The 25,502-nt window shown below is 44.7% G+C and overlaps 1 protein-coding gene across 3 annotated transcripts in view; it reads right to left on the bottom strand.

Annotated features, from left to right (window-relative positions):
• Positions 1-25,502, bottom strand: part of IRF2 (interferon regulatory factor 2) — a 65,241-nt gene that overhangs the window by 9,292 nt on the left and 30,447 nt on the right. For all 3 annotated transcript variants that reach the window (XM_069977751.1, XM_069977753.1, XM_069977752.1), the window contains exons 3-6: positions 12,632-12,731; positions 12,366-12,542; positions 8,388-8,434; positions 5,370-5,487 (exon numbers count right to left, since the gene is read on the bottom strand). In XM_069977751.1, the coding sequence (XP_069833852.1) occupies positions 5,370-5,487; positions 8,388-8,434; positions 12,366-12,542; positions 12,632-12,731 (442 nt within the window). The remainder of the gene's footprint in view (positions 1-5,369; positions 5,488-8,387; positions 8,435-12,365; positions 12,543-12,631; positions 12,732-25,502) is intronic.

The following is a 25,502-nucleotide window of genomic DNA, read 5'->3' as shown; positions in this document are numbered from 1 at the left end:
GTGCTGTCATTAGAAGAGGTGCTAAGGGGGTCAGTGCTGTCATTAGAAGAGGTGCTGAGAGGTCAGTGCTGTCATTAGAAGAGGTGCTAAGGGGGACAGTGCTGTCATTAGAAGAGGTGCTGAGGGGGTCAGTGCTGTCATTAGAAGAGGTGCTGAGGGGTCAGTGCTGTCATTAGAAGAGGTGCTGAGGGGTCAGTGCTGCCATTAGAAGAGGTGCTCAGGGGGTCAGTGCTGTCATTATAAGAGGTGCTAAGGGGGTCAGTGCTGTCACTTGGAGAGGAGCTAAAGGGGTCAGTGCTGTCATCAGAAGAGGTGCAGAGGGGTCAGTGCTGTTATTAGAAGAGGTGCTGAGGGGACAGTGCTGTCATTAGAAGAGGTGCTAAGGGGGTCAGTGCTGTCATTAGAAGAGGTGCTGAGGGGGTCAGTGCTGTAATTAGAAAAGGTGCTGAGGGGGTCAGTGCTGTCATTAGAAGAGGTGCTGAAGGGGTCAGTGCGGCCATTGGAAGAGGTGCTGAAGGGGTCAGTGCGGCCATTGGAAGAGGTGCTCAGGGGGTCAGTGCTGTCATTAGAAGAGGTGCTAAGGGGGTCAGTGCTGTCACTTGGAGAGGAGCTAAAGGGGTCAGTGCTGTCATCAGAAGAGGTGCAGAGGGGTCAGTGCTGTTGCAGTGTGGTGTTGTTGTTTTGCTGGTGGAGAACTATTTACTATTGCATTGCAGTGTACGTTTGTCAGAGCTAGGGATATTATGTGCACTGTGGGGTGGTATTCCAAGCAGGGGCGGATTAACTTTACCATAGGCCCCGGGCTGTTCACGAAGCCTGGGCCCCCCCACCCCACCGTAACTATGGCAGCACTAGCCTGGCGTTCATAGTACAGGACAGATAATGTCATGATGTCCTGATTTGTGCAAAATTGCCATTAAAAAAATTTGATCTTTTGCAAATCATGGCGGAAGTGTAACCAGGAGACAGTACACCACTGATAGTATAAGTCTTTTTGGGTGGTCATGGGCCCCCCAGGAGCTCAGGGCTCCGGGCTGCCGCCCGAAACGCCCCTATTATAATCCACTACTGATTCAAAGAGGTGCTGTGGGGTCGGTGCTGCTATTGGAAGAGAGGTTATGCAGCATTAGGTCTGAGCTGTTGGGAGCAATATGGGTGCTACATGGTAGTATGTGTTTGTGAGCAAGGTCCCTGCATCAACATGGATTGGCTGGTGAGGCCCAAGTAGAAAAAGTTAAGCGGAAACTGCATTCTGTTTTCTTCTGTTTTCTTAACCATGTAGATAATAACAGATTGTAAGCTCTTGTGAGCAGGATTTACTCCTTTTCTTTGGACCGTTGATAAGTTTGATATTAGGCAATAAGGCAATATGTAAATTTGTCATACATGTACCCAGTGTATTATACAGTGTTATGGAATATATTTGCAATAAACAGATAACCTCCCCATTTATCAGTAGTTATACAAAGTGGCAGTAGAGAAATTAGAGGGGGGCAAAGGGGGCGGTCGCCCCCGGGCCCACCAAGGCTGGGGGCCCCCCGGGCCGGTCCCCCCCAGTACACTTAAGGGCCGCTGAGGCCGGATGTTAATTAGGCTGCTCTGCCACTTTAAGGCTGCCCGGAAGTAGTGGCCGCTGCACTCAGGGCAGACACTGCAGCTTCCTGTCTGTGTGTCTGCTCACTCTATACCAGGGCAGAAGAGACACAGACAGGACCCCCTCCTCACAGCCCGGGCCCCTCCCCCACTCCCTCACTACCTCCTCCCGCTGCTTCCTGCTCTCCTGGATGTCGGGACAGAAGAAGAGGAGGGGCCCAGAGTCCGACTGTGAGGAGAAGATCAGAGAACTGCACCACATGGCCCCCTCAGAGCTTCCCTGCAATTACAGTAAGTGCTGTGTGTCCTGGGTGCATGGGATGTGTGTGTGTCCTGGGTGCATGGGATGTGTGTGTGTCCTGGGTGCATGGGATGTGTGTGTGTCCTGGGTGCATGGGATGTGTGTGTGTCCTGGGTGCATGGGATGTGTGTGTCCCTGGGTGCATGGGATGTGTGTGTGTCCTGGGTGCATGGGATGTGTGTGTGTCCCTGGGTGCATGGGATGTGTGTGTCCTGGGTGCATGGGATGTGTGTTTCCTGGGTGCATGGGATGTGTGTGTCCTGGGTGCATGTGATGCGTGTGCCCCTGGGTGCATGGGATGTGTGTGTCCCTGTGTGCATGGGATGTGTGTGTCCTGGGTGCATGAGATGTGTGTGTCCCTGGGTGCATGGGATGTGTGTGTGTCCTGGGTGCATGGGATGTGTGTGTGTCCTGGGTGCATGGGATGTGTGCGTCCCTGGGTGCATGGGATGTGTGTGTGTGTCCTGGGTGCATGGGATGTGTGTATCCCTGGGTGCCTGGGATGTGTGTGTGTCCTGGGTGCATGGGATGTGTGTGTGTCCTGGGTGCATGAGATGTGTGTGTCCTGGGTGCATGGGATGTGTGTGTGTCCTGGGTGCATGGGATGTGTGTGTCCCTGGGTGCATGGGATGTGTGTGTCCCTGGGTGCATGGGATGTGTGTGTGTGTCCTGGGTGCATGGGATGTGTGTATCCCTGGGTGCCTGGGATGTGTGTGTGTCCTGGGTGCATGGGATGTGTGTGTGTCCTGGGTGCATGAGATGTGTGTGTCCTGGGTGCATGGGATGTGTGTGTGTCCTGGGTGCATGGGATGTGTGTGTCCCTGGGTGCATGGGATGTGTGTGTCCCTGGGTGCATGGGATGTGTGTGTCCTGGGTGCATGGGATGTGTGTGTGTGTCCTGGGTGCATGAGATGTGTGTGTCCTGGGTGCATGGGATGTGTGTGTCCCTGGGTGCATGGGATGTGTGTGTCCCTGGGTGCATGGGATGTGTGTGTGACCTGGGTGCATGGGATGTGTGTGTGTCCTGGGTGCATGGGATGTGTGTGTCCCTGGGTGCATGGGATGTGTGTGTGTCCTGGGTGCATGAGATGTGTGTGTCCTGGGTGCATGGGATGTGTGTGTGTCCCTGGGTGCATGGGATGTGTGTGTGTCCTGGGTGCATGGGATGTGTGTGTGTGTCCTGGGTGCATGAGATGTGTGTGTCCTGGGTGCATGGGATGTGTGTGTGTGTCCCTGGGTGTATGTAATGTGATGTAAGAAGAGATAAGTAAAACTTAGTGTTTAAGGCTATGTTCACACTACATACAGTAAGTTCCGTAGTAATCATGGCCGTTGTAACAATGGCCGTGATTTCTACGGAACTTATGTAGTACTGCCTTCTGAGGAATCCCGGCTGGAGTGTATACACATAGGTAGAGTTTATTTAGTAGTGTTCTCAAACCTGTGACAAAACTACAGCCCCCATCATGCCCTTCTGGCAGGAGATAGTGGGGATTGTAGTTTAGGAACAGCAGGAGGGTCACATGTTGGAGAATACTTTACTAAATAAACTGTACCCCTAAATGATTGCTTCCTAACAGTGGCTCCTGAGCTGTTACCAAACTAAAACTCTCATCATGTCCTGCCACCAGGGTACAATGGGAGTTGTAGTTTTGCCACTGGTAGGGAAATCATAATTTAGGAGGGAGGTTTATTTAGTATAGTGTTCTCCAACATGTGACCCTTCAGTCGCTACAAGACTAGAACTCCCATCATGTCCTGACATAATGGAGGTTGTAGTTAAGGAACAGCTGAGGAGACACTGGTTAGAAAACAATGATTTAGGAGGTCAGTAGTAAAGTACATTAGAGGGGACAGTGGTACAGTACATTAGAGGGGACAGTGGTACAATACATTAGAGAGGACAGTGGTACAGTACATTAGAGGGAACAGTGGTACAGTACATTAGAGGGGACAGTGGTACAGTACATTAGAGGACAGTGGTACAGCACATTAGAGGACAGTGGTACAGTACATTAGAGGGGACAGTGGTACAATACATTAGAGAGGACAGTGGTACAGTACATTAGAGGGGACAGTGGTACAGTACATTAGAGAGGACAGTGGTACAGTACATTAGAGAGGACAGTGGTACAGCACATTAGAGGACAGTGGTACAGTACATTATAGGGCAGTGGTACAGTACATTAGAGAGGACAGTGGTACAGTACATTATAGGGCAGTGGTACAATACATTAGAGAGGACAGTGGTACAGTACATGAGAGAGGACAGTGGTACAATACATTAGAGAGGACAGTGGTACAGTACATTAGAGGACAGTGGTACAGTACATTAGAGGACAGTGGTACTGTACATTAGAGAGCAGTGGTACAGTACATTAGAGAGGACAGTGGTACAGTACATGAGAGAGGACAGTGGTACAATACATTAGAGAGGACAGTGGTACAGTACATTAGAGGACAGTGGTACAGTACATTAGAGGACAGTGGTACAGTACATGAGAGAGGACAGTGGTACGGTACATTACAGGGGGCAGTGGTACAGTACATTGGAGGGCAGTAGTAATATAGTTTATTAGGTAGGCAGTGGCAAACTACATTGTGGGCACAGTATAATACGGGGACAGTGGCACTATTTAATATAAAAACAGTTCATAAGAGGCACAGTTTATACAGGGGGGCGGTGGTACAGTTCATTAGGACAAATGGTTACCATTTATTTAGCACAAAGGGGGGGCTAACTGCAGATGGAGGCACAAAGTGGGGGCCCAACTAGTGTTGAGGGCATAAGGGGGGGGCTAACTACAGAGGGCAAAGAGAGGGAACACAACTACAGATGGGGCATGAAGAGGATGTCTTACTACAGATGAGGACACAATGATGGATCCTAACTACAGATACAGGCATAAAGAAGGGATCTAAGTATAGAAAGAAGCACAGAAAAGGAAAAATGACTACAGATTGGTCTTCAAAGAAGTCTCTGTTACTGTTTAAGGGCACTATGATGGAGAGTTTGTATAGAGGTGGTTAAAGGTGCTGTAAAAGTAAGGTGCTGAAGATGTTTGTCTGGCAGATACTGCTGTGATGATTTGTGGTTAGAAGAGTCTTCACAATGAAAAAGAAAAGGAAACCTGACCCACTCTCATCAGAGAAGACGTCACCTGTGAGTCACTGGATGTGTCTGCACTTTACTTACACCTCTATTTGTTTGGGGTCTACTGAGGTTCCCTATGGGTAACATAATAGGTTGGGGGCCCACTGAGACTCACTCGCCCCCCCTAGGCTGAACCCCTAGCTACGCCCCTGCAAAGTGGGTATGGCTGTCTTTACTGAAAAATAGAGGATGCATGTAATGGAGAAAGTTAGCAACCATAAATAAACCATTCAATAATAAAATAAAAATGACAGTAGTGAGTTCATGAACATCACATACTTCACATACTTGACTGTCACATATATGATGTAGAATACCTACCTGGAATATTTACAGTACTGTCCACTTCTGCTTTTATTGCTGCACACATGACTGTAAACGGAGTGGTATATGTACATGTCCCATTCACAGATGGCACCGGTGTCTGGCTCCGTTCAGTCTGTATTAAATATAAAGAATTAGATGAATAGACAAAGGCCTTCTTTAATCTTTTGATATGTCATAGTATGTCATAGTGGGAAGATGCACTTAGCTAATCCCTAATCTCCCCATCTCACCCCTTGCTGCCGCAGTACATTTTATAAAACGTCTATGGAGCCTGTCTCCAGCAGCAAGCAGGTGCCAGGGACTGACCTAACGATCAGGCAGCATGAGAAGGAAGACAGCTTCCCTTTAAATATAATTAATGAAACTAAAATGAAATAGGTTATAGATGTCCTTTAAATATTTAAAACTAGCAAAATTAGTATGGATATACCGCACACGTTTTATATATATAAAGTTTTATTTAAATTGCACAATACGAAGAGCTAGTTGTGGGACTGAACAAATGGGTCGCTTTTCTATTTCAATTTCATATGAAAATGATACTTTCTATAAAAGAACTAATGTCAGCTCGCACACACAAGGGGTCATGTGATAGTAATTCTGTTCACCGCCCTATGCACAGTAAATATAAACGTAAAATGCATTGTTTGTAGGACATTCATTGTTGGTGATGCCTGTTAGCACTGCCGCAACAAAAGCCTCAAGCACTGTAAACATATTTTTAGCTGTTTATTTTCAGCCATAAAAAGAACCTAAAGCAATAAGAAAAATAAAACCTTCTGCACTCAGTGAATCATAGTGAAACTCCACATGTGAAAACAAGTTTTACATAGGTTTCTTAAAGGGAAACTGTCAGCTGTAATTCACATTTTAAACTGCTGACGCTATTATATAGCTGTTAGGTCAAGGAGACACATGGTACCTTTCATATATCCAGCTGTGCTTCCAGGATGTATAGAAATACTTTTATTTTCTGGTGCTAAGAGTCAAAGAGCCTTTTCCAAACTCCTGAATAGCTGTAAGCTTGAATGTCTCCTTTCTCCCCCTCCCTGCTTGATTGACACCTAGAGTCCCAGCAGGGTCAGGTATGGGAGAGAGGAGGTGTTCCAGCTTGCTGCACTTGAGGCGCTCAGTAAACCCTCTTTGGTTCCTCTTACTATATAATGAAAGCATTTTAATATTTTAGCTTTTCTGGAGGGTAAGTGCCATGTAGATTCTGGGCTGTATTTGCCACGAGGTAAGATAATTATCATGCCTTATGTGGCATGATCTAAGGGGCGGCATGTTCTATTAAAGCGACTCTGTACCCACAATCTGCCCCCCCCCCCCCAAACCACTTGTACCTTTGGATAGCTGCTTTTATTCCAAGTTCTTTCCTGGGGCCCGTTGTTTTTATTGTTCTAAAAACAACTTTTAAACTTGCAGCCCTGTGTCAAACTGGCGTAGCCTAGAGTATCTGTGCCCTAACCTTGCACCACCCCTTCCATCCCTCCTCCCCACCCTCTTCATCATTAGGAATGCCACTGGCAGGATTTTTCCTATTCCTCTGCTGTGAACATTGCGCAGGTGCCTTAACGATCCAGCCCATGTGCAGTGCTCACACAGCTGATGAATAGTAGAATACCTGCCTGGGGCATTCCTAATGATGAAGAGGGCAGGGAAGAGGGACAGAGGGGTGGTGCAAGTCTAATGCATACACAATCTAGGCCACACCAGTATGACACAGGGCTGCAAGTTTAAAAGTTGTTTTTAGGACAATAACTGCATCACCTGCCGAACGGATCCCAGGACAGATCTTGGATTAAAAGCCGCTATCTGAAGGTACAAGCCGTTTGGGGGTACAGATTGTGGGTAGAGTCAATTAATTAGTCTATGAATTATACTAACACCTCCTGCAACACACCACTCCCCTCTCTCACTCTATACTGCAGGCTCCATTGACCCCATGACATACAAATTATGGGGCAGACCCATGGTCTATCTATACAGAACATTGGCATCTACCATCTCTCATCCAATATTAATGCTATTGCTGGAGAAAGTGAGCAGCTTTATGCTGCGTTTACACGGACCGATTATCATGCGAATTTGCACGATAACAATCAAATTCGAATGATAATCGTACGTGTAAACGCAGCGAACGATCAAGCAACGAGCGAGAAATCGTTCATTTTGATCTTACAACATGTTCTTAAATCTTCGTTCGCAAAAAATTCGCTAATCGTTCCGTGTAAACAGTCGTTCACCGATTTACCTATGTGCGAGATAGGCTTAAGCGATCGCAAAATGATTTTTCCGTACAATATATCGTTCCGTCTAAAGGCTGACCGTTATAAAGAAAATCATTACTTTCAAATCGTTAATCATATGATCGGGCGAATTATCACTCCTTGTAAACGCAGCATTAGACTGGCAAGCCTGCAACATCTTATGGCCCTTTGTTTTTATACTGCACACCTGTTATCACATCACTTTCAGGACATAAAAGGCTCAACTGGACTTCCATTCCAGCACTGCAGCCAGCATACCACTACAGGTCCCATAGCGGCAACAGGTGCTTTAAAGGGGTACTCCAGCGGGGAGGCACTTTTTTGCTGGGATCAGGGAGGAGGTGGCTGAGGGAAAAGACGTCCACTCACCTCCCCGGTTCCAGCAGGGGGTCCTGTATCGCGGCGCTCCGGTCCCCAGTTCCCAGACGCTGCCTGGTGTCTGACGCAGGCCCGAGACGATACGTCTCAGGTCCACTTAGCCAGTCAGTGACAAAGGCGGGATCTGAGCGGACTTTAAACGGACCGGGACGGCAACCGGGCATCGGAGCGCCGCACTGCGGGACCCACCGCTGGAACTGGGGAGGTGAGTGGACGTCTTTTCCCTCAGCCACCTCCTCCCCGGTCCCAGCAAAAAAGTGTCCCCCGCCCCCGCTGGAGTACCCACTTTAATGCTTTATATACCATTAACAATATAAATGTTTGACCTTTCAGAAAGCTTTATGCAAAGCAATCAATTACACACCTTTTCTTGTTTTATCTTTTCTTCTTTTTCTGCTTTTGCTCTTTTTCCTGCAATAAAAAATAACGTTTCACAATTTACATTTGATCAAGGGTCCATCCGTCCATCTGTCCGTCCTTGTTTGTCCAGCACTCAGGACACAATACACATCTTGCAATGAAAAAGAGCCACACTTCACTCATGAACCAATATAGACCTAAATTGATGAATTATGTAAAATAAAACTTATTTCAAATTTGAAAGAGATATACTGTATACACTTACTAATTCCCCATATTCCTTGGTTACTAAAGTGTTTGGATATGCTCAGATCAACAAAACGATTATTAGCCGTATTCTGACGATATCGGCCGTTACGGCTGACAATCGTCTTGTGTAATAGAAGACAACGATCAGCTGACATGAACAATGTCGGCTGATCATTGCTGTCGTTTGCCTTTCAACATGTTTAAAGACAAACGACTAATATAGCAACGATCTGCTGCCGTCGCTCTGTGGAATAGGAGCGGTGGCAGCAGACTGCTGCTATCTTCTATGGGCTGCCCAGACAATCTAGTGATAACCCGGACAGCCCCCCCCCCCCCCCCCCGACTCTCACCGGCTCGCTGCTGTCGTGTGTAATCGCGCCGCCAGCAAGCGGGGAACGAGGAGCAAATGAGCACTGACAGCACTCGTTTGCTCCTTAACATCGCCCCCGCGTAATAGGGGCTTTAGTCTCTACTGTAAATAAATACAAACGAAGGATTTGCAGGAAAATGTGTACACTACTGTACTGATCAGATCCATAAAGGAGCAGAACTCTAGACTAGAGGGATGTAAACTACTTTATTCAAAAACTTGATAAGCTCTCATAGAGGTACATTGAAGTCAGTGACTTTAAGGCAGTTCATATGCAAAGAGCATGGCAGACAGTCAGTGGCATGGTCACATAATCCTACAGCGGGACCAGAAAAGCCTCTGAACTGGGCAACAATGCGGTGCTGGGAGGCAACAATTAGCACAGGAGGGTAAGTATGCCCCCTTACTCCTGGGCAGCAAATAAAGGGGGAATGCTTCTGTAAGCAATTGCTTGGATTTTGAGTGCTTCTCCTATGTTAAATAAAGCTTGTATCTATTTACAGTGTTCATCCTACATCGGGGTAATAAATGAATACAGACTTCTTCTAATAGACTTTGCTTCTACCTGTATGATTACGGCATATGCTTTACATAATATGACTAGGAGCTTTCTAAAACAAGGTTACTCAACAATTCACTCTTTCACAATCTGTGTAACTGAGCAAAAATATTTTATGGCTGTTATAACAAGACTGTTGCATCAGTCTGTTCAAGGCAATTAGATAATCTTTATATATAGGTTTGGAGAACAAAAAAAACCCTGAAAAACCCTAATAACAATAGAAAAACAAACATGAGATTTTCACTCTTATTCTATTCAAGGAATACATATACCCATAGGGGGACATTTATTAAAATAAAAAGGCGTATTTTTCGGTGTAAAGGGGCCAGATGTAAATAAATTTATTCCCAAATGGACGTTTAGCAAATAAAATATTCGCATCTGGCCACTATCCGCCCGGTGCGCCAGGGGGGCGGGGAGGGGGTTGGAGGGGATGGAACGGGGGGAGCAGACTCAGAGTCCTCTCTATTCATCATTTGTTTCGCTTAAAAATAGTCAGGAAACCTACTCCAGCTCTGAGCTGGCGTAGGTTTCCTGGCGCGTGCACTGGTTCACACAGGATTTATGTAGAGGCAGTGCTCCTCTTCATAAATCTCCGTACTGTCGGCGCTGCGGGGACATTTTTAAGTCCGGCGCAGAAAACACCGGACTTAATAAATGTCCCCCATAGTGTATTCCAATACTTTCAAGTTTCTGCTTCAGGCTATATTTAAACTACGTAAAAGTACGGCTGTTGCTGCCGATGACAACAACGGCCGTACTTTTGGTGCGGTGGAACAATGCCTTACTTTTAATGGGATCCCGGCCGGAGCGTATACACATCGTATACGTCGTCAGTTTTCTGCGCCTGTCAGTTCACACAGTGAATCCCTGTCAGTTCACACAGTGAAGCGAGCGGCTCCGGCCGCTTGCTTCACTGTGCGCTATGGGAAGCTCTGATGCGGACGCGTGCTGATGTGCCTGCATTAGAGCTCTGCGGTAGGGAAGATCCAGCCGGAAGGATGATCCGGCCAGAGAACAGGCGGTCTCTTACGTAGTGTGAACATAGCCTCACATTGGACACGTCTTTATTGACAATTTACTGTTATAGCAAAAAGTCTTATAATAAAATGCACTGATTATAATAAAATGTGTAATATGACATCAGTACCGTACATGCATAAATAGGCATGTCCTTTTTTGCATGCTGTTGGCAGTATCACATTGCTTAAAGTGAAGGAAGGAACCCTACAGATATGAGGAAGTGAAAAGGGAAACTGCTCATTTTTTTTCTATGGTCGCATAAAAATCTCAAGAGGAAGTTGCAAACATAAAACACTAAGAAGTAAAAATAGTCAGTTTGTGTTAAAGCCTTCAGAGTCTTTGGAAAAAATACAAAAGACTTTTACTTAAAATGTAAGACATGGATAAATATCTTCGGATATGTTGACAATGGGCATTCTATGTATCTTGGAGAAAAGTTAAAAGGGGTATTCGGATATCAGAAAATTGTATTGTAAGCGAATCTGTCAGCACTGTGTCCCAAACGTATTCAAGTGCTGTAGCCGGGAAGAGTGGCCCACTTACACTGACGGAATTAAGCTTAACGCATCCGCTACTCTTCTTGGCTATGGCACTTGACTGAGTTTAGGACACAGGATATGCGCATCATCAGCGGCATGGGAACTGGAGGCCGATATGAAATTAATATTCAAAAGGAGGAGGAACCAAGAAGGAGACGTTACAGGGCGTGGTGTGGCCGGAGAGGCGCACTTCCTCTTTAACATTTGGTGACACTAAGGGTATGTCCACACTACGAAATCCCGGCGGATCACCCGCCGTTGATTTCCCGTGTGTGTTCGCTGGGGAACATGCGTATCTCCGCTGGTCCCTAGGCTTCATTCTATGGTTTGCCAGATTCCGCCGTCCATCCATAGAATGGGAGCGGGTTCGATTTTCAGGCGGATGGCGGAATCTAGCAAACCATAGAATGAAACAGTTGAATAGGGTGCTGTGACCTATATAACACTGTCAGCAACTCTGGTCGTGTCCGAGTGCTGACAGATTCCCTTTAAATAAAACTATCACTCCAAGATATATAGGTTACTAATATAGTGGTATCACAGGAGACTTAGCTGGATCCTGTCCCTAAGCTCTAGCCCTGCCATCTGAGGGATGTCACAATCTCTGATCAGCCTCTACAGCCTACAACACAATCCCCATCTCATATACACAGATGTATATTTATTGGGACATTCAGGGCAATCTCTGTTTATGCTGCCTTGTGATGAATAATGCCACAGAAAGAGCGGACAGAGAGCTGATACAGCAGGTGATGCAAACTCACTGTGCAATAGTCTGCAGTGAAATTAGATGTTCTGCAATAGCTTCGGGTGGGGAGCTGGAAGGAGCACTTTGGGAGGGAAGTAGAAAGGGCAGGAGGGCTGTGTGAAAGCAATGCATTCTGGGAATTGTAGTACTGAGCAACTAAGAAGTACAGGACTAAGACCCCCAAAACAAATGGATTTTTTGCTGGTTTCAGAACTTGGGAAAGAATTCTATATGGTTCTGCAGCATGTTTTTTTTTTTTTTTTTTAAACCACTGTCAGAGTACCCCTTAAAAGTCATAAAACACGGGGCGCCGCGATCTGGGACCCGGCGCTGGAACCAGGGAGGTAAGTCACCTCCAGCATCCAACCCCCCCCCCCCCTCCCCGGCCACGGCCATATCTGAAAAATATAGCCGGGCCAGAGTACCCATTTTAAGGATACTCTGTAGACCATTTAGGTAAACCATTGTAGGGCAGTAAAATGAAGTCAAACCTCTTTTTGATGGTCTTTCTGCAACTGGTATCATCCTGTACACTCTGAATGCATTGTTTCCTTTCTTCATACTTTTATCCTTCACCTCTTCTATATCCGGCAATGAGTTCATTGCACATCTGAAGTTTGCCTTCCATGTCTTTGGGTCTGGTTTGTCTACTTCAGGTTGATATTTTCCTACAAACACAAGAGAACATAGATATCAGAAAACACACAGATGCATATACCACTCGTATTATATGCAGTATATTTGTTATGCTCAATACCTGTATGAATTGCCCAGTTTCTAAATAACGGAGCATCTTTTTCCACGTCCCATCCATGTCGGGCTGCATGCATCCATGGAATCTGAAATATTTTTTTCTCCTGAATATGGAAAAATTTAAGTTTAAAAATAGTACTTTATTCTATGAAACCATGACAGTATAATAATCAGACAGGTAATAATCTCCAGGTAATACTATCTCCATCTTTTTACACTGTAGACAACCAGAAAAATGAATGTAACTGTTGTCACAACACCTAGGATATGCTCACACAGCAGAATGAAAAGCCATATCCAGGATTAGAAAAAATAGCTGCTTTCTTCCTGAAAGTAAATGGTTATACTTTAGGACAGTTGTGGTGCTGTTTTTAAATTGTTACTTTTACCGTACAAAAAAAAACTTGTTCTGCTACATTTTTGTGTATTTAAAAAAAAACAGATTTGTTTCAATCTGGGTTTTTTTTTTCTATTATGGAAGTCGATGGAAAAGTGGATCCAAATGAATGCCCTTAGGTAACAGACCTGAGAAATTCACTTTAGGACAGTTTTACACATACAGTATTGCAGCGGATTACACACTGTGAGTTGCGCAGAAAAGTCGCTGCGATACTCTTTCTTTTCATTTTCTATAGCTTTACATACTCACAGCATACTCACAGCCAGGCTAATCCATTACCTGACCGCGCTCTGGCCCGTTTCTCAGGCCCCGGGCTACCTGGTGTCCTGCTCAGCCAATCAGTGCACTGCCCCGACGCTGCGAGTATGTACGGCCATAGAAGGCCCCTGCAGGATGCCCTAGTATACATCTGCATGTCTTTCTTGGTGGCATACTGATGCATAAATATGACATACTATATAGGTATTATTATTATTATTATTATTTATTTATTTATAAAGCGCCCTTAGTTCCAGAGCGCTATACAATAGATAGGCAACAGGCAGGAACAATACAAGATCAGAAAACATTACATGAAGGCAAAAGACAGACTGGTACATGGGGGAAGAGGACCCTGCCCGCGAGGGCTCACAATCTATGGGGTATAGGGAGAGAAACAGGAGGTAAAGTGCAGCCATTCAAGTGTGATGCAGAGTTATTGTAGGTTGTAGCCTTGTTTGAAGAGATGGGTTTTCAGGTTACTTTTGAAGGACTTGATGGTGGATGAGAGACGGATGTGTCGGGGTAGCGAGTTCCAGAGTATGGGGGAGGCTCGGGCAAAGTCTTGGAGGCGGTTGTGCGAGGTACGAACAAGGGGGGAGCGGAGACGGAGGTCACTGGAGGATCGAAGGTTGCGTGAGGGACGGTAGTGGGATATCAGGTCAGAGATGTACGGAGGGGACAGGTTGTGGATTGCCTTGTATGTCATGGTCAACAATTTAAAGTCAATACGTTGGGCAATGGGGAGCCAGTGAAGGGATTGGCAGAGGGGAGAGGCTGAGGCAAAGCGAGGGGAAAGGTGGATTAGTCGGGCAGCAGAGTTAAGGATAGACTGGAGGGGATCAAGGGAGTTAGCTGGAAGGCCAGAGAGGAGGATGTTACAGTAGTCCAAACGGGAGATAATGAGAGCATGGACCAGCAGTTTGGTGGAGTCAGGGGTGAGGAAAGAGCGGATTCTGGAAATGTTTTTGAGGTAAAGGCGGCAGGAGGTGGTCAGGGCCTGAATATGTCGTTTAAAGGACAGGGCAGAGTCAAAGGTGACGCCAAGGCAGCGGACTTGGGGGACAGGGGACAGAGTACAGCCATTGATAGTGATTGACAGATTAGAAGGCGGGGTGGAGCGAGATGGGGGAAAGATGATAAGTTCTGTTTTGTCCATGTTGAGTTTTAGAAAGCGGGAGGAGAAGAAGGAGGATATGGCCGATAGACACTCTGGAATCCTGGATAGCAAAGAGGTGACATCCGGACCAGAGAGGTAGATCTGAGTGTCATCGGCATAAAGATGGTAACTGAAGCCATGGGATTCTATGATATCTCCCAGGCCAGAGGTGTAGATGGAGAAGAGAAGAGGCCCGAGTACAGAGCCTTGGGGAACACCAACAGTAAGGGGACGAGGAGAGGAGGTGGTGTGGGAGTGGGAGACACTAAAAGTGCGGTTGGAGAGGTAAGAGGAGATCCAGGAGAGAGCTTGGCTAGTGACACCAACGGATGAGAGGATTTGTAAGAGGAGAAAATGGTCAACTGTGTCGAAGGCAGAAGATAGGTCAAGGAGAAGGAGCACAGAGTAGTGGCGCGAGGTTTTGGCATTCAGCAGGTCATTAGCCACTTTGGTGAGGGCAGTTTCTGTGGAGTGGTGGGAGCGGAAACCGGATTGCAGGGAGTCAAAAAACGAGTTGGATGAAAAATGTGAGGAAAGTTCATGGTAGACATGTTGTTCCAGGAGTTTTGAGGCAAAGGGGAGAAGCGAGATGGGGCGGTAGCTGGATAAGGAGGTAGGGTCAAGGGATGGCTTTTTGAGGATGGGTGTGATGGTTGCATGTTTATATGGAAATGGGAAGATGCCAGAAGTTAGTGATAGATTGAAGAGATGGGTAAGTGCTGGGACAAGTGCTGAGGAGAGGTTGGGGATAAGGTGGGATGGAATAGGGTCAAGTGCGCAGGTGGTGAGGTGCGATGTGGAGAGTAGTTTGGAGAGATGTTCTTCTGTGATGGTGGAGAGGTGAGTTAGTGGGGACGGGCAGTAGACAGGCATTAGGGGGGGCTGAGGGGACTGTGAGTTGAAGCTTCCTCTGATGTCATCGATTTTCTGCTTGAAGAATGTGGCGATATACAATATGAACCTAGCTTTTAACTATCACTATATATCCATCAGCTCAGTGCTCATGTCTACAAGACAGTCTTAGCACTAGGTGTGCAGAAGCAAACATGACATGTTCCCTTTAGACAAATCATTTTCAGAAGCCAGTTCCCCCTGAGGCTAGCTAGCTGACTGTATCCTGCTGCTGCTGGTGCTGCAACTATTGAAGATCAGCTGTTATTGCTTGGGAAGTGCATACATTCTGCATAGGGAAAAGATGGCATTGCCTGGCACCTACTATAATCAATGGATTTCTATGAAGTACAAGGATGTCAGAAGTACTCAGGGACTTGAGCCTACCTCTGTAAAGCCTACCAGTTTGTGGTCAGTACAGGAGGGGTAACTTATCACTATATCAATAGGAAAGTCGTAAATAATCTAGTTGCTGTGGACCTGGTTCAAGATTTTGCTGTAAATTCTATCTACAGATTTTGCTGTTTTATGCTATAAATTTACTGCATGCTCCTATTTACATGCAGACTTTTTAAGCACATGTGGTTGGGGATTTAAAAACCTCATCCACATGTACCATTCTGTATACTGAATCCGGACCTCAAATACACAGCAAATCGGGTGCATCCAGACCCAACTTTACATGGAAACTGCTTACTTGTAACCAATGAATGCACATGTTAGTAAGCAGCTTAGTATGTGTTTTTTCATTAGTATTAGAACTCTTCACACATCAGAAGCCAAGCTTTCTGCTAGACTTTGCTTATCTTGCAATCAGAAAGTAAAACTTCATATCCGACCACTTTGTGCTGAGCCAGCTCATGCTAATAGCAGCTTGAGAACACTTTCCTGTAACAATGGTGCTGTTCAGACCCTGGTCACACAATGCCAAATAAGATAAAACACAGACCTTCTCACATATCCCCCACAATGGTATTTCATTATTATCCCTTTTTGCGTAGGTATTGGTGAACCATCAGTTTATACAAAACAAAGAATTAAAAACAATCCCAACAAATATTATACTTCAAAATTATCCGCTTAAAGTTAATGTACCACCAGGTACATCGCTTGGTGTTTTTTAAATGAACAGACCAGCGTTGGCGCAGGGATGCCAGTGCCACGGTCCTTTTTTTTAACTGCTGCCCAGTTACCATGCACAGTGCCGGTCTATTACCGAGCACTGGCTAGGCATGAAGCACCGCCAGTGTGACGAAACCCCCTTCCCTCTGTGACACTGCTCCATTAGAATCAATGGAGCAGTGTCACAGAGGGGAGGGGAGATCTTCATACTGGGGACCAGCTTCATGCCTGGCCGGTGATTGGTATAGACCGTTGTCCCGGAGAAGCGATCCCCGTGTCTGCTGCTGGCTGGGGTCTGCGCCGTAATGGCGCTGATCCCGGCTCGGCATTTGGTTGCTTCATCGATCTATGCTGTATATCCTATATAGCATAGATCTCAATGAGAGATCAGTGTACTTATACTAAAGTCCTCCAGGGGGGCTTCTAGTATAAGTGTAAAAAAAATAAATGAAGTGTTGTTATTAATAAAAAGCCCCCTCCCCTAATAAAAGTGTGAATCACCCCCTTTTCCCATGTTATAAATAAATAAATAAATAAACATGTTTGCTATCTCCGCGTGCGTAATCGCCCGAACTATTAATTAATCACATTCCTGATCTCGCAAGGTAAACGGCGTAAGCGCAAAAAATCCCAAAGTGCAAAATTGCGCATTTTTGGTCGCATCAAATCCAGAAAACTTGTAATAAAAAGTGAATAAAAAGTCGCATATGCGCAATCAAGGTACCGAAAGAACACATCATGGCGCAAAAAATGACACCTCACACAGCCCCATAGACCAAAGGATAAAAGCGTTATAAGCCTGGGAATAGAGCAATTTAAGGAACATATTTTTGTTAACAATGGTTTGAATTTTTTACAAGCCATCACATACAAGAAAGTTATACATGTTACATATCGCTTTAATCATAACGACTTGACGGACATATATAACAAGTCAGTTTTACCCCAGGGCGAATGGCTTAAAAACAAATACCTCCCCAAATAAACAAAATGCATTTTTTTTCCAATTTCACCACACATTTAATTTTTTTCCTGCTTTTGCAGTGTACTTTATGAAAAAATTCAGCCTGTCATTGCGAAGTACAATTAGTGGCGCAAAAAATAAGGGCTCATGTGGGTTTCTAGGTGAAAAATTGCAAGTGCTATGGCCTTTTAAGCACAAGGAGGAAAAAACGAAAACGCAAAAAACGAAATTGACCCGGTCCTTAAGGGGTTAGAGAATCTGTGTAAACCTGCATATGGTTGTGTTCGGAATGACCTAAAGAATAATGGTATCACGTCACTTTTACCATATAGTCCCATTACGTAGACACAGGAACCCCCCAAACGTTACCATATTGCATTCTATTTTACGATTTCACCTATTTATATCTTCATAAATAATATATTTGGCATTCCGTCATACATGTTATGGTAAAATGAATGACGCCATTACAAAGTACAACTATTCCTGTAACAAACAAGCACTTACATGGCCTGTAGATAGAAAACTGAAAGTGCTAAAGCTTTTAGAAGGGGGGGGGGAAGGAAAAACAAAAGCACAAAGATCAAAATGTGCGCGGTCCACTGGGTCATTTTGGGCCTGGTCCTCAAAGGGCTAATGTTATTTTTTTTTAATGAAATCCTTTTTTTTGGCAATTAATTATTAATAAAATGGGCCTATTGTGACGCTTATAACGGTTTTATTTTTTCACCTACGGGGCTGTATGGGGTGTCATTTTTTCCGCCATGATCTCTAGTTTTTATTAATTCCAAATTTGTGAAGATAAAATGTTTTGATCACTTTTTATGAATTTTTTTTATATATAATGTAACATAAAATCGGTAATCCGCGCACTTTTTCCCCTCTTTTCGTCTACACCGTTCACTGTTCGCAATAACGCTTGTTATAGTTTAATAGATCGGACAATTACGAACGCTACGGTATATTATATTTTTATTTATTTATTTTTATATGTTTTATTTATATAATGGGAAAGGGGGGTGATTTAAATTTTTATTGGGGGAGGGGTTTTGGGGTAGTGTGTTAGTGATTTTTACTTTTTTTTTATTATACATTTTAAGTCCCTTTGGGGGACTTGTACATACATTAGTTTAATTTTATACACTGATCATTGCTATGCCATAGGCATAGCATTGGTCAGTGTTATGGGCGCTCTGCTCATTGAGCCTGCCTGTGCAGGCTCAGTGAACAGATCGCCAATCGGACCGCACGGAGGCAGGTGAGAGACCTCCGGCGGTCCGTTTTACCGATCGGGACAACCGCGGCGTTTAAGGAGTTAATGTCACGCTGCAGCACGATCGCTGCAGCGTGTCATTAACGGTCGTAATAGTCGTACCGGTACGTCCTAGGTCGTCTAGGGGTTAAAAATCTTAAGTCTTCCAGTACTTATAAGCTACTATGTGTACTGAATAGAAATGAGCGAACCGGGTTTGGGTTTGAGTCGATCCGAACCCGAACGATCGGCATTTGATTAGCAGTGGCTGCTAAACTTGGATAAAGCTCTAAGGCTATGTGGAAAACATGGATACAGCCAATGACTATATCCATATTTTCCACATAGCGTTAGGGCTTTATCCAACTACAGCAGCCACCGCTAATCAAATGCCGAAAGCTCAGGTTCGGATCGACTCGAGCATGCTCCAGGTTCGCTCATCTCTAGTCCTGAAAGAAGTGTTGTTTTGTTTGCATTCAGACACAGTGCTCTCTGTGGACATCTCTGGCCGGGACAAGAACTAAGCAGGAGAGATTTTCTATAGGGATTTGCTACTGCTGGACAGTTCCTGACATGGACAGAGGTGTCAGCAGAGAGCACTGAATGTAAATAAAACATCACTTCCTGCAGGATATGTAGTAGCTTATGTATCGGCAGACTTGAGATTTTTAAATCTATAATCTATTTGTAAGTAAGAAATCTATATTTCTGACATCAGTTAGGCGAACGTGATGACCACTACACTACAGAAACTCGGCTTATTTCTGACATCAGTTGATTTTAAAGAAATTTTTTCGCTGGACAATCCCTTTAACTACATAAAAAATATTTAAAACATAACTATCTTTATCCTGCTTGCATCCAAGTCAGGATAACCCACAAAACACTGACCCTATTTCACAACATGAACTACTACAGAGAAAATGGTAAATAATGCCGTATGCACAGTAAAGATATAGGATCGGGTGGGAAGAACACCCCATGCGTTCTGCCGTCACCACGCCATTACTCCTGATGCACCCAAGGATGAACCAGACTTGTGTTCTCTTCCAGATATCTTGACTGATTTTTAGACTTGAGGTTACACAAAGAAGAAGTGTGTTACAGACGTGCCTTAAAATCAGAAGCTTCCAAAGACATGACATCATCATATGGGCTGTCCTGAATTGTTTAAAGGCATAGTAGTAGTAGTAGTGCATGTAAACTTTTCACTTTGCAGAAAGTAATAAAAATTTATTCTGGCATTTGGAAAATATAAATAATTTTGGTAATTCTAACTGACCTAAAACAGAAAAGTTTTAATCTGATTTCATGTCAGATAGTGAGAAAACATGAATGAGTCTTTTTATATAATGTATGTAAACTTCTGGTTCCAAATGTTGCTGGTTAGTACATGTAACACTCTACATGCAGGATAATCATTAACTCTACTTCCCTAGCTGTTTATTGAGTCAAAGCTTGGGCTGAGCTGGGTGCGAACACATTTCATGGCTTATCTAAGTGTTGTGGAAGGGACGGCAAGCTGGGACATGAAAGTACTGGAATCAATACAGGAATCAGGAGGCACATGAATCAGCAGAAGTCTGTCATGTGGGATTAGAGGATAACTTTTGAAAGAATTTTCACACATTTTTTTTCATACATAACTTGTATAAAGGCCCTACTCCACGGAACGATTATCTGCCGTTACGGACGATAATCATCCGGTGGAATAGAAGGCAATGACCAGCCGACATTGTTCATGTCGGCTGATCATTGCAGTCGTTTGTCTTTCAATCATATTAAAAAACAAACGACTGTGATAGCAACGATCTGCTGCCGTCGCTCCGTGCAATAGGAGCGGTGGCAGCAGACCGCCACTATCCTCTATGTGCTGCCCAGATGATCTAGCGATCACCCGGGCTGCCCCCCGCAGCTCCCCGCGTCCCCTACCGCACTCACCCGCTCTCTGCTGCCGCGTGTAATAGCGGTGGCAGTGAGCGGGGAACGAGGAGCAAATGAGTACTTACAGCGCTTATTTGCTCCTCACAGTTGGCCCATGGAATAGGCTCCTCACCCATGTCTAGTCACCGCTCTCTGCCTGTCAGCGCGCTCGGAGGGATGATTGACAGACAGAGAGGTCCATTACTGGCCTCTCTGCCTGTCAGTCATTCTGTGGAGCGCGCTGACAGGCAGAGAGCGGTGACTAGACTTGGGTGGAGAGCCGCCCAGATGACTACTTCCACACCTCTGCCTGTCACACAACCAGGGGATTAAAGTGCTTTTCTTCGCATGTGCCGCGGCTGCTGCAGGAGCTGTATACAGCAGCTTAGGGAACCATATCAGCCAGATTTTTCTGATTGCTTCCCTTTAAGGCCCACTTACACTGAGGTTGGAATCACATATCGTCTTTTAAACCTAACCCAGTAATAGATTCAAAAGAAAGGGTACCTATTAAGAAAGAATAGCTTCTCTTTCTTTTTTTTGATCTACTCTACTTAAATATATATATATTTATTTATATACGTTTATTTGCGTGTGTATTTGGTGGGTTTAAAAATAAGTGATACTCTCCTCCCCCGGACTCCCGCAGCACCCGGTCTCACATCACCATGCCCCCGCTTATCATCACTTGTTCCTGTCACGTGTTGTCTCTGCTTGCCGCGGCCGTATCCAACCTTAGTCAGTGATTGGCTGAGCGGCAAACCCTGCAGAAAGAAGCACTGATAAGCAGACACTGGATTGTATTATACCAGGACCTACGGGGGACCCAGGAAAAGCAAGTATAACAAAAACATTTGGAGTCAAGGTTCACACCAGGGTTGTAGTGTATACATTTAGCCTAACATATGAGCCAGACATATATGACTAACCTTTTTAGCATACATTTGTATATTAAAGGAAACCCAACAGCAGGTTAAAATACTCTAATCTGTTGTTATATTTCCATAGCGCATGAGACATTAAGAATTAAGGTTATTTTTCTTACCATCATCCACAGCGCAGTTTTTGCTAAATCTTTTTTAAATAGAAGTAAATTACAAATCTATATAACTTTCTGACTTTTTTTCCCGCTGGATAACCCCATTAATGGTTATTTGAGGAGGCTTGTCTCCCATATTGTGCTCTTTTTAGCTAGTTTGTAACAGGTGCATATGCGGCTTCTTTTTTTTTTCAGTTTGTTTTCTATGCATAGGCCGCACACTGCAATTAGTGTTGTGCCCACTCAATTGTTTCAATGTTAGAAAAATTTCTCTCTCATTACTTGGCATTTTGCAAATATTTTGGTAAGCCTAATTAACCTAAAACGGGAAAGGTTGATTCTAATTTCATGTCGGAAAGTAAGAAAAACATGCATATGTGTCCTTTTTTATAATGTATGTAAACTTCTGGTTTCAACTGTTTAACAACCAAGGAAACGCTCTCTATAAACTCACCCGTCATCATAAGTAATGCACAGTAAAGAAACAAAATGTAGAATTCCGCAGAACACATTTTCCAGTTTCCTTGTGATTAGTCATGAGATACTGTATAATTCCCTGCCAGCTCTAAATTGTCTATAATGCTTTCCATTAATGATCCATTAAGGAAGTGTTAAATACAGACAGCACAAGAGAGCAAGAAAATTTCCTTGGCTCATATATTTGCATACATGCTCCACTTTTCCTGCACACTAGTTTTGGTTAACCCCCCGGTGTTCACACCGAGTAAAAGTGACGCCTCCACCGCAGACTCAGAATCTTGTCTGCCTTAGTGTGTCAATGCGATGCCTCACGCGCCTCCGCTCAAAGAATTGACAAGTCAATTCTTTGAGCGGAGAGAGGTGGTGCGCACGAGGCATCAAATTGAAACACTGAGGCAGGTGGGATTCCAAATCCGCGACCTTGGCTCCGCCACCTTTACTCATTGTGAGTAGACCCTAAGGGTTCTTTACGGACATTTTCACTCTGTTTGATGCCTCTAAGGCTCGACTCACATGTACCGTGTTCTCTCAGTAAAGCACAGACAGCGCAGATGTGGAATCCCTGTACTGGAGTGTTTCCTCTCACAGCATGATGTACTAATATCATGTCGGGAACGGGGAAACTGTCTGATCGTTCGCACTGCTGTAATGACAGAACCGTGCAACTTGATCATTTAAACAGTTTCCTCACTCTCTGCATGATAATAATACATCATGTCGTGTGGGGGAAAAACTTGAGTACAGGAGGGGCACGGAGTGGGGGCGCAGACTTAGCGGAAGCCCAGCATAACTAGGTTAGCTGGGAGTGTAGTTTAAGGGGTTAAGTGGGGCAGTAAGGGGTTAAGTGTGTTAGTTGGGAGGGGGTGAGGTGCTGAGGAGAAAAGTGCGGAGTTGCTAGGTGAGTCCCTTACCAACGGACGCAGAGTTATAAGAAGAGGAGGAAGAGGTGGAGCTTCAGTTCTTGCCGGACCTGATTCAGCCCGCCCGCCAGCCTATAACAGGCCTTTTTGGTGTTCGGGTGTGGGATTTGGTTGCTTTCCTTTGTCATGACAGCCTGCGGTAGGGAGGTCTTGTGGTAGGGTGGTAATTCTGACGGGGACCGATAAGAGGGATGATACTCCCCGCTTGTTTTGGTGGATTGTGGAGAGAAAGTGGTGCAGTGCCAGGTGACAGATTTGTCAGCCCCTGAATTGGCGCGGTGCTGCTGGGGGGAGAGCTAGTAATACTGGTGCTGCTGCAGGGTGCTCTGCCAGACCTCCCTAGATATGATGGGTTAACTGCAATGTTATTGTTATTGTTATTTATTATTGTTATTTTAATGTTTGTTAATTTTTGGAAGCACTTTAATAAAGAGGCTGTTATTGCCATTTTTCCAACGTTAAAGGAGGTGTCCTCAGTTTCATGGGTTAAAGGGGGAGGGGGTGTGTTGAAGTAAGGGCGAAGTGGGTGTAGTGGGAGATAAGGGGTAGACGAAGGGACTCAGCAATACCTTAAGTCAAGGGCTTCCGCATCCGTGCTTCACGGGACGTGTGAGTCCAGCCTAAGGCACAGATACCTTGCCAAAGTCTGAAAATCGGCTGACAACATATCCTTGTCTGGACTGGCATGAACCTCATTCAGTTCAATGATCTTAATGTAGTCAGCTAATGACTATGTTCGGGTCATTTTCTGAACATTTAGATTTTGGTAAAGTATCCGTGCCTCGAAGGCACATAATGCAAGGTTGTAAACCCAACCTGAAATGAAAAGTCGTTAGGACATGTTTACACATGTCCTAACCCAGTTTTGTGATAGATAGATTCCACACTGATTTTCATAAGGATTTTTTAGACTTCTTTTTTTTTTTTTTTTACACCCCCCTGTTCTGTATAAATGATGTGTTAGCTTTGGGTACCCAAATAAAAGTACCCAAATTAGGCATCCCTGTAATCATACTAACCTACAGGCATTGTTTTGAAATAATGGCCGTTATTTGCGATTAAATGATGGCCATACACTCAATTTCAACAGTCTGAATATAGCATTTCTGTATTTTCCATCCACTCCTAGTTTTGGTTGCAAAATACTGACCAAAATACTGAGCAAAACTTACTCTGCAGGTTAGTTTGATTATAGCGATGCCTAGTTTGTACTTTCGTTATAGTTAATTCCTTTAGGAGATATAAGGAAAAGTGTTATACTTCCCTTCCTGTAGGAGATAGTAGGAAAGGTGTTAGGGTCCTATTCCACGGGCCGACCAGGGCCCAATCAACGATGTAAACGAGCTCCGATCTGCTAAATCGGCGCTTGTTTACTGGGCCTATTCCACGGCCCGACAATCGTTGAACTTACAGACCACTCAGCCAATCAATGGCCACGGCGGTTCGGGACAGTGATTGGCTGAGCGGTCTGTCGGCTCAGACAGGCCGCTCCAAAGCTGCTGCGGCGCGGGATCGGGGCAAGGAGAAGACCTGCGCCTGGACAGGTAATGTATGATGTTTTGAAATCGTCGGTCGCCCGCCACGCCGCTATTCTACGTATCGATGCACGGGTAACAACCGCTTATTTTTTCCTCCCATAGGAGATATAAGGAAAGGTGTTATACTTCTCTTCCTATAGGAGATATAAGGAAAGGTGTTATACTTCCCCTCCTATAGGAGATATAAGGAAAGGTGTTATACTTCCCCTCCTATAGGAGATATAGGGAAAGGTGTTATACTTCTCTTCCTATAGGAGATATAAGGAAAGGTGTTATACTTCTCTTCCTGTAGGAGATATAGGGAAAGGTGTTATACTTCCCCTCCTATAGGAGATATAGGGAAAGGTGTTATACTTCCCCTCCTATAGGAGATATAGGGAAAGGTGTTATACTTCTCTTCCTATAGGAGATATAGGAAAAGGTGTTATACTTCTCTTCCTATAGAAGATATAAGGAAAGGTGTTATACTTCTCTTCCTATAGGAGATATAAGGAAAGGTGTTATACTTCCACTCCTATAGGAGATATAGGGAAAGATGTTATACTTCTCTTCCTATAGGAGATATAAGGAAAGGTGTTATACTTCCACTCCTATAGGAGATATAGGGAAAGGTGTTATACTTCTCTTCCTGTAGGAGATATAAGGAAAGGTGTTATACTTCCCCTCCTATAGGAGATATAGGGAAAGGTGTTATACTTCTCTTCCTATAGGAGATATAGGGAAAGGTGTTATACTTCTCTTCCTATAGGAGATATAAGGAAAGGTGTTATACTTCTCTTCCTATAGGAGATATGCGGAAAGGTGTTATACTTCCCCTCCTATAGAAGATATAGGGAAAGGTGTTATACTTCTCTTCCTATAGGAGATATAAGGAAAGGTGTTATACTTCTCGTCCTATAGGAGATATAAGGAAAGGTGTTATACTTCTC

The sequence above is a fragment of the Dendropsophus ebraccatus genome, chromosome 7, assembly GCF_027789765.1.
Source record: "Dendropsophus ebraccatus isolate aDenEbr1 chromosome 7, aDenEbr1.pat, whole genome shotgun sequence".
NCBI lineage: Eukaryota > Metazoa > Chordata > Amphibia > Anura > Hylidae > Dendropsophus > Dendropsophus ebraccatus.
The sequence above is the reverse complement of the archived record's forward strand: the minus strand, read 5'-3'. Positions and strand labels throughout refer to the sequence as shown.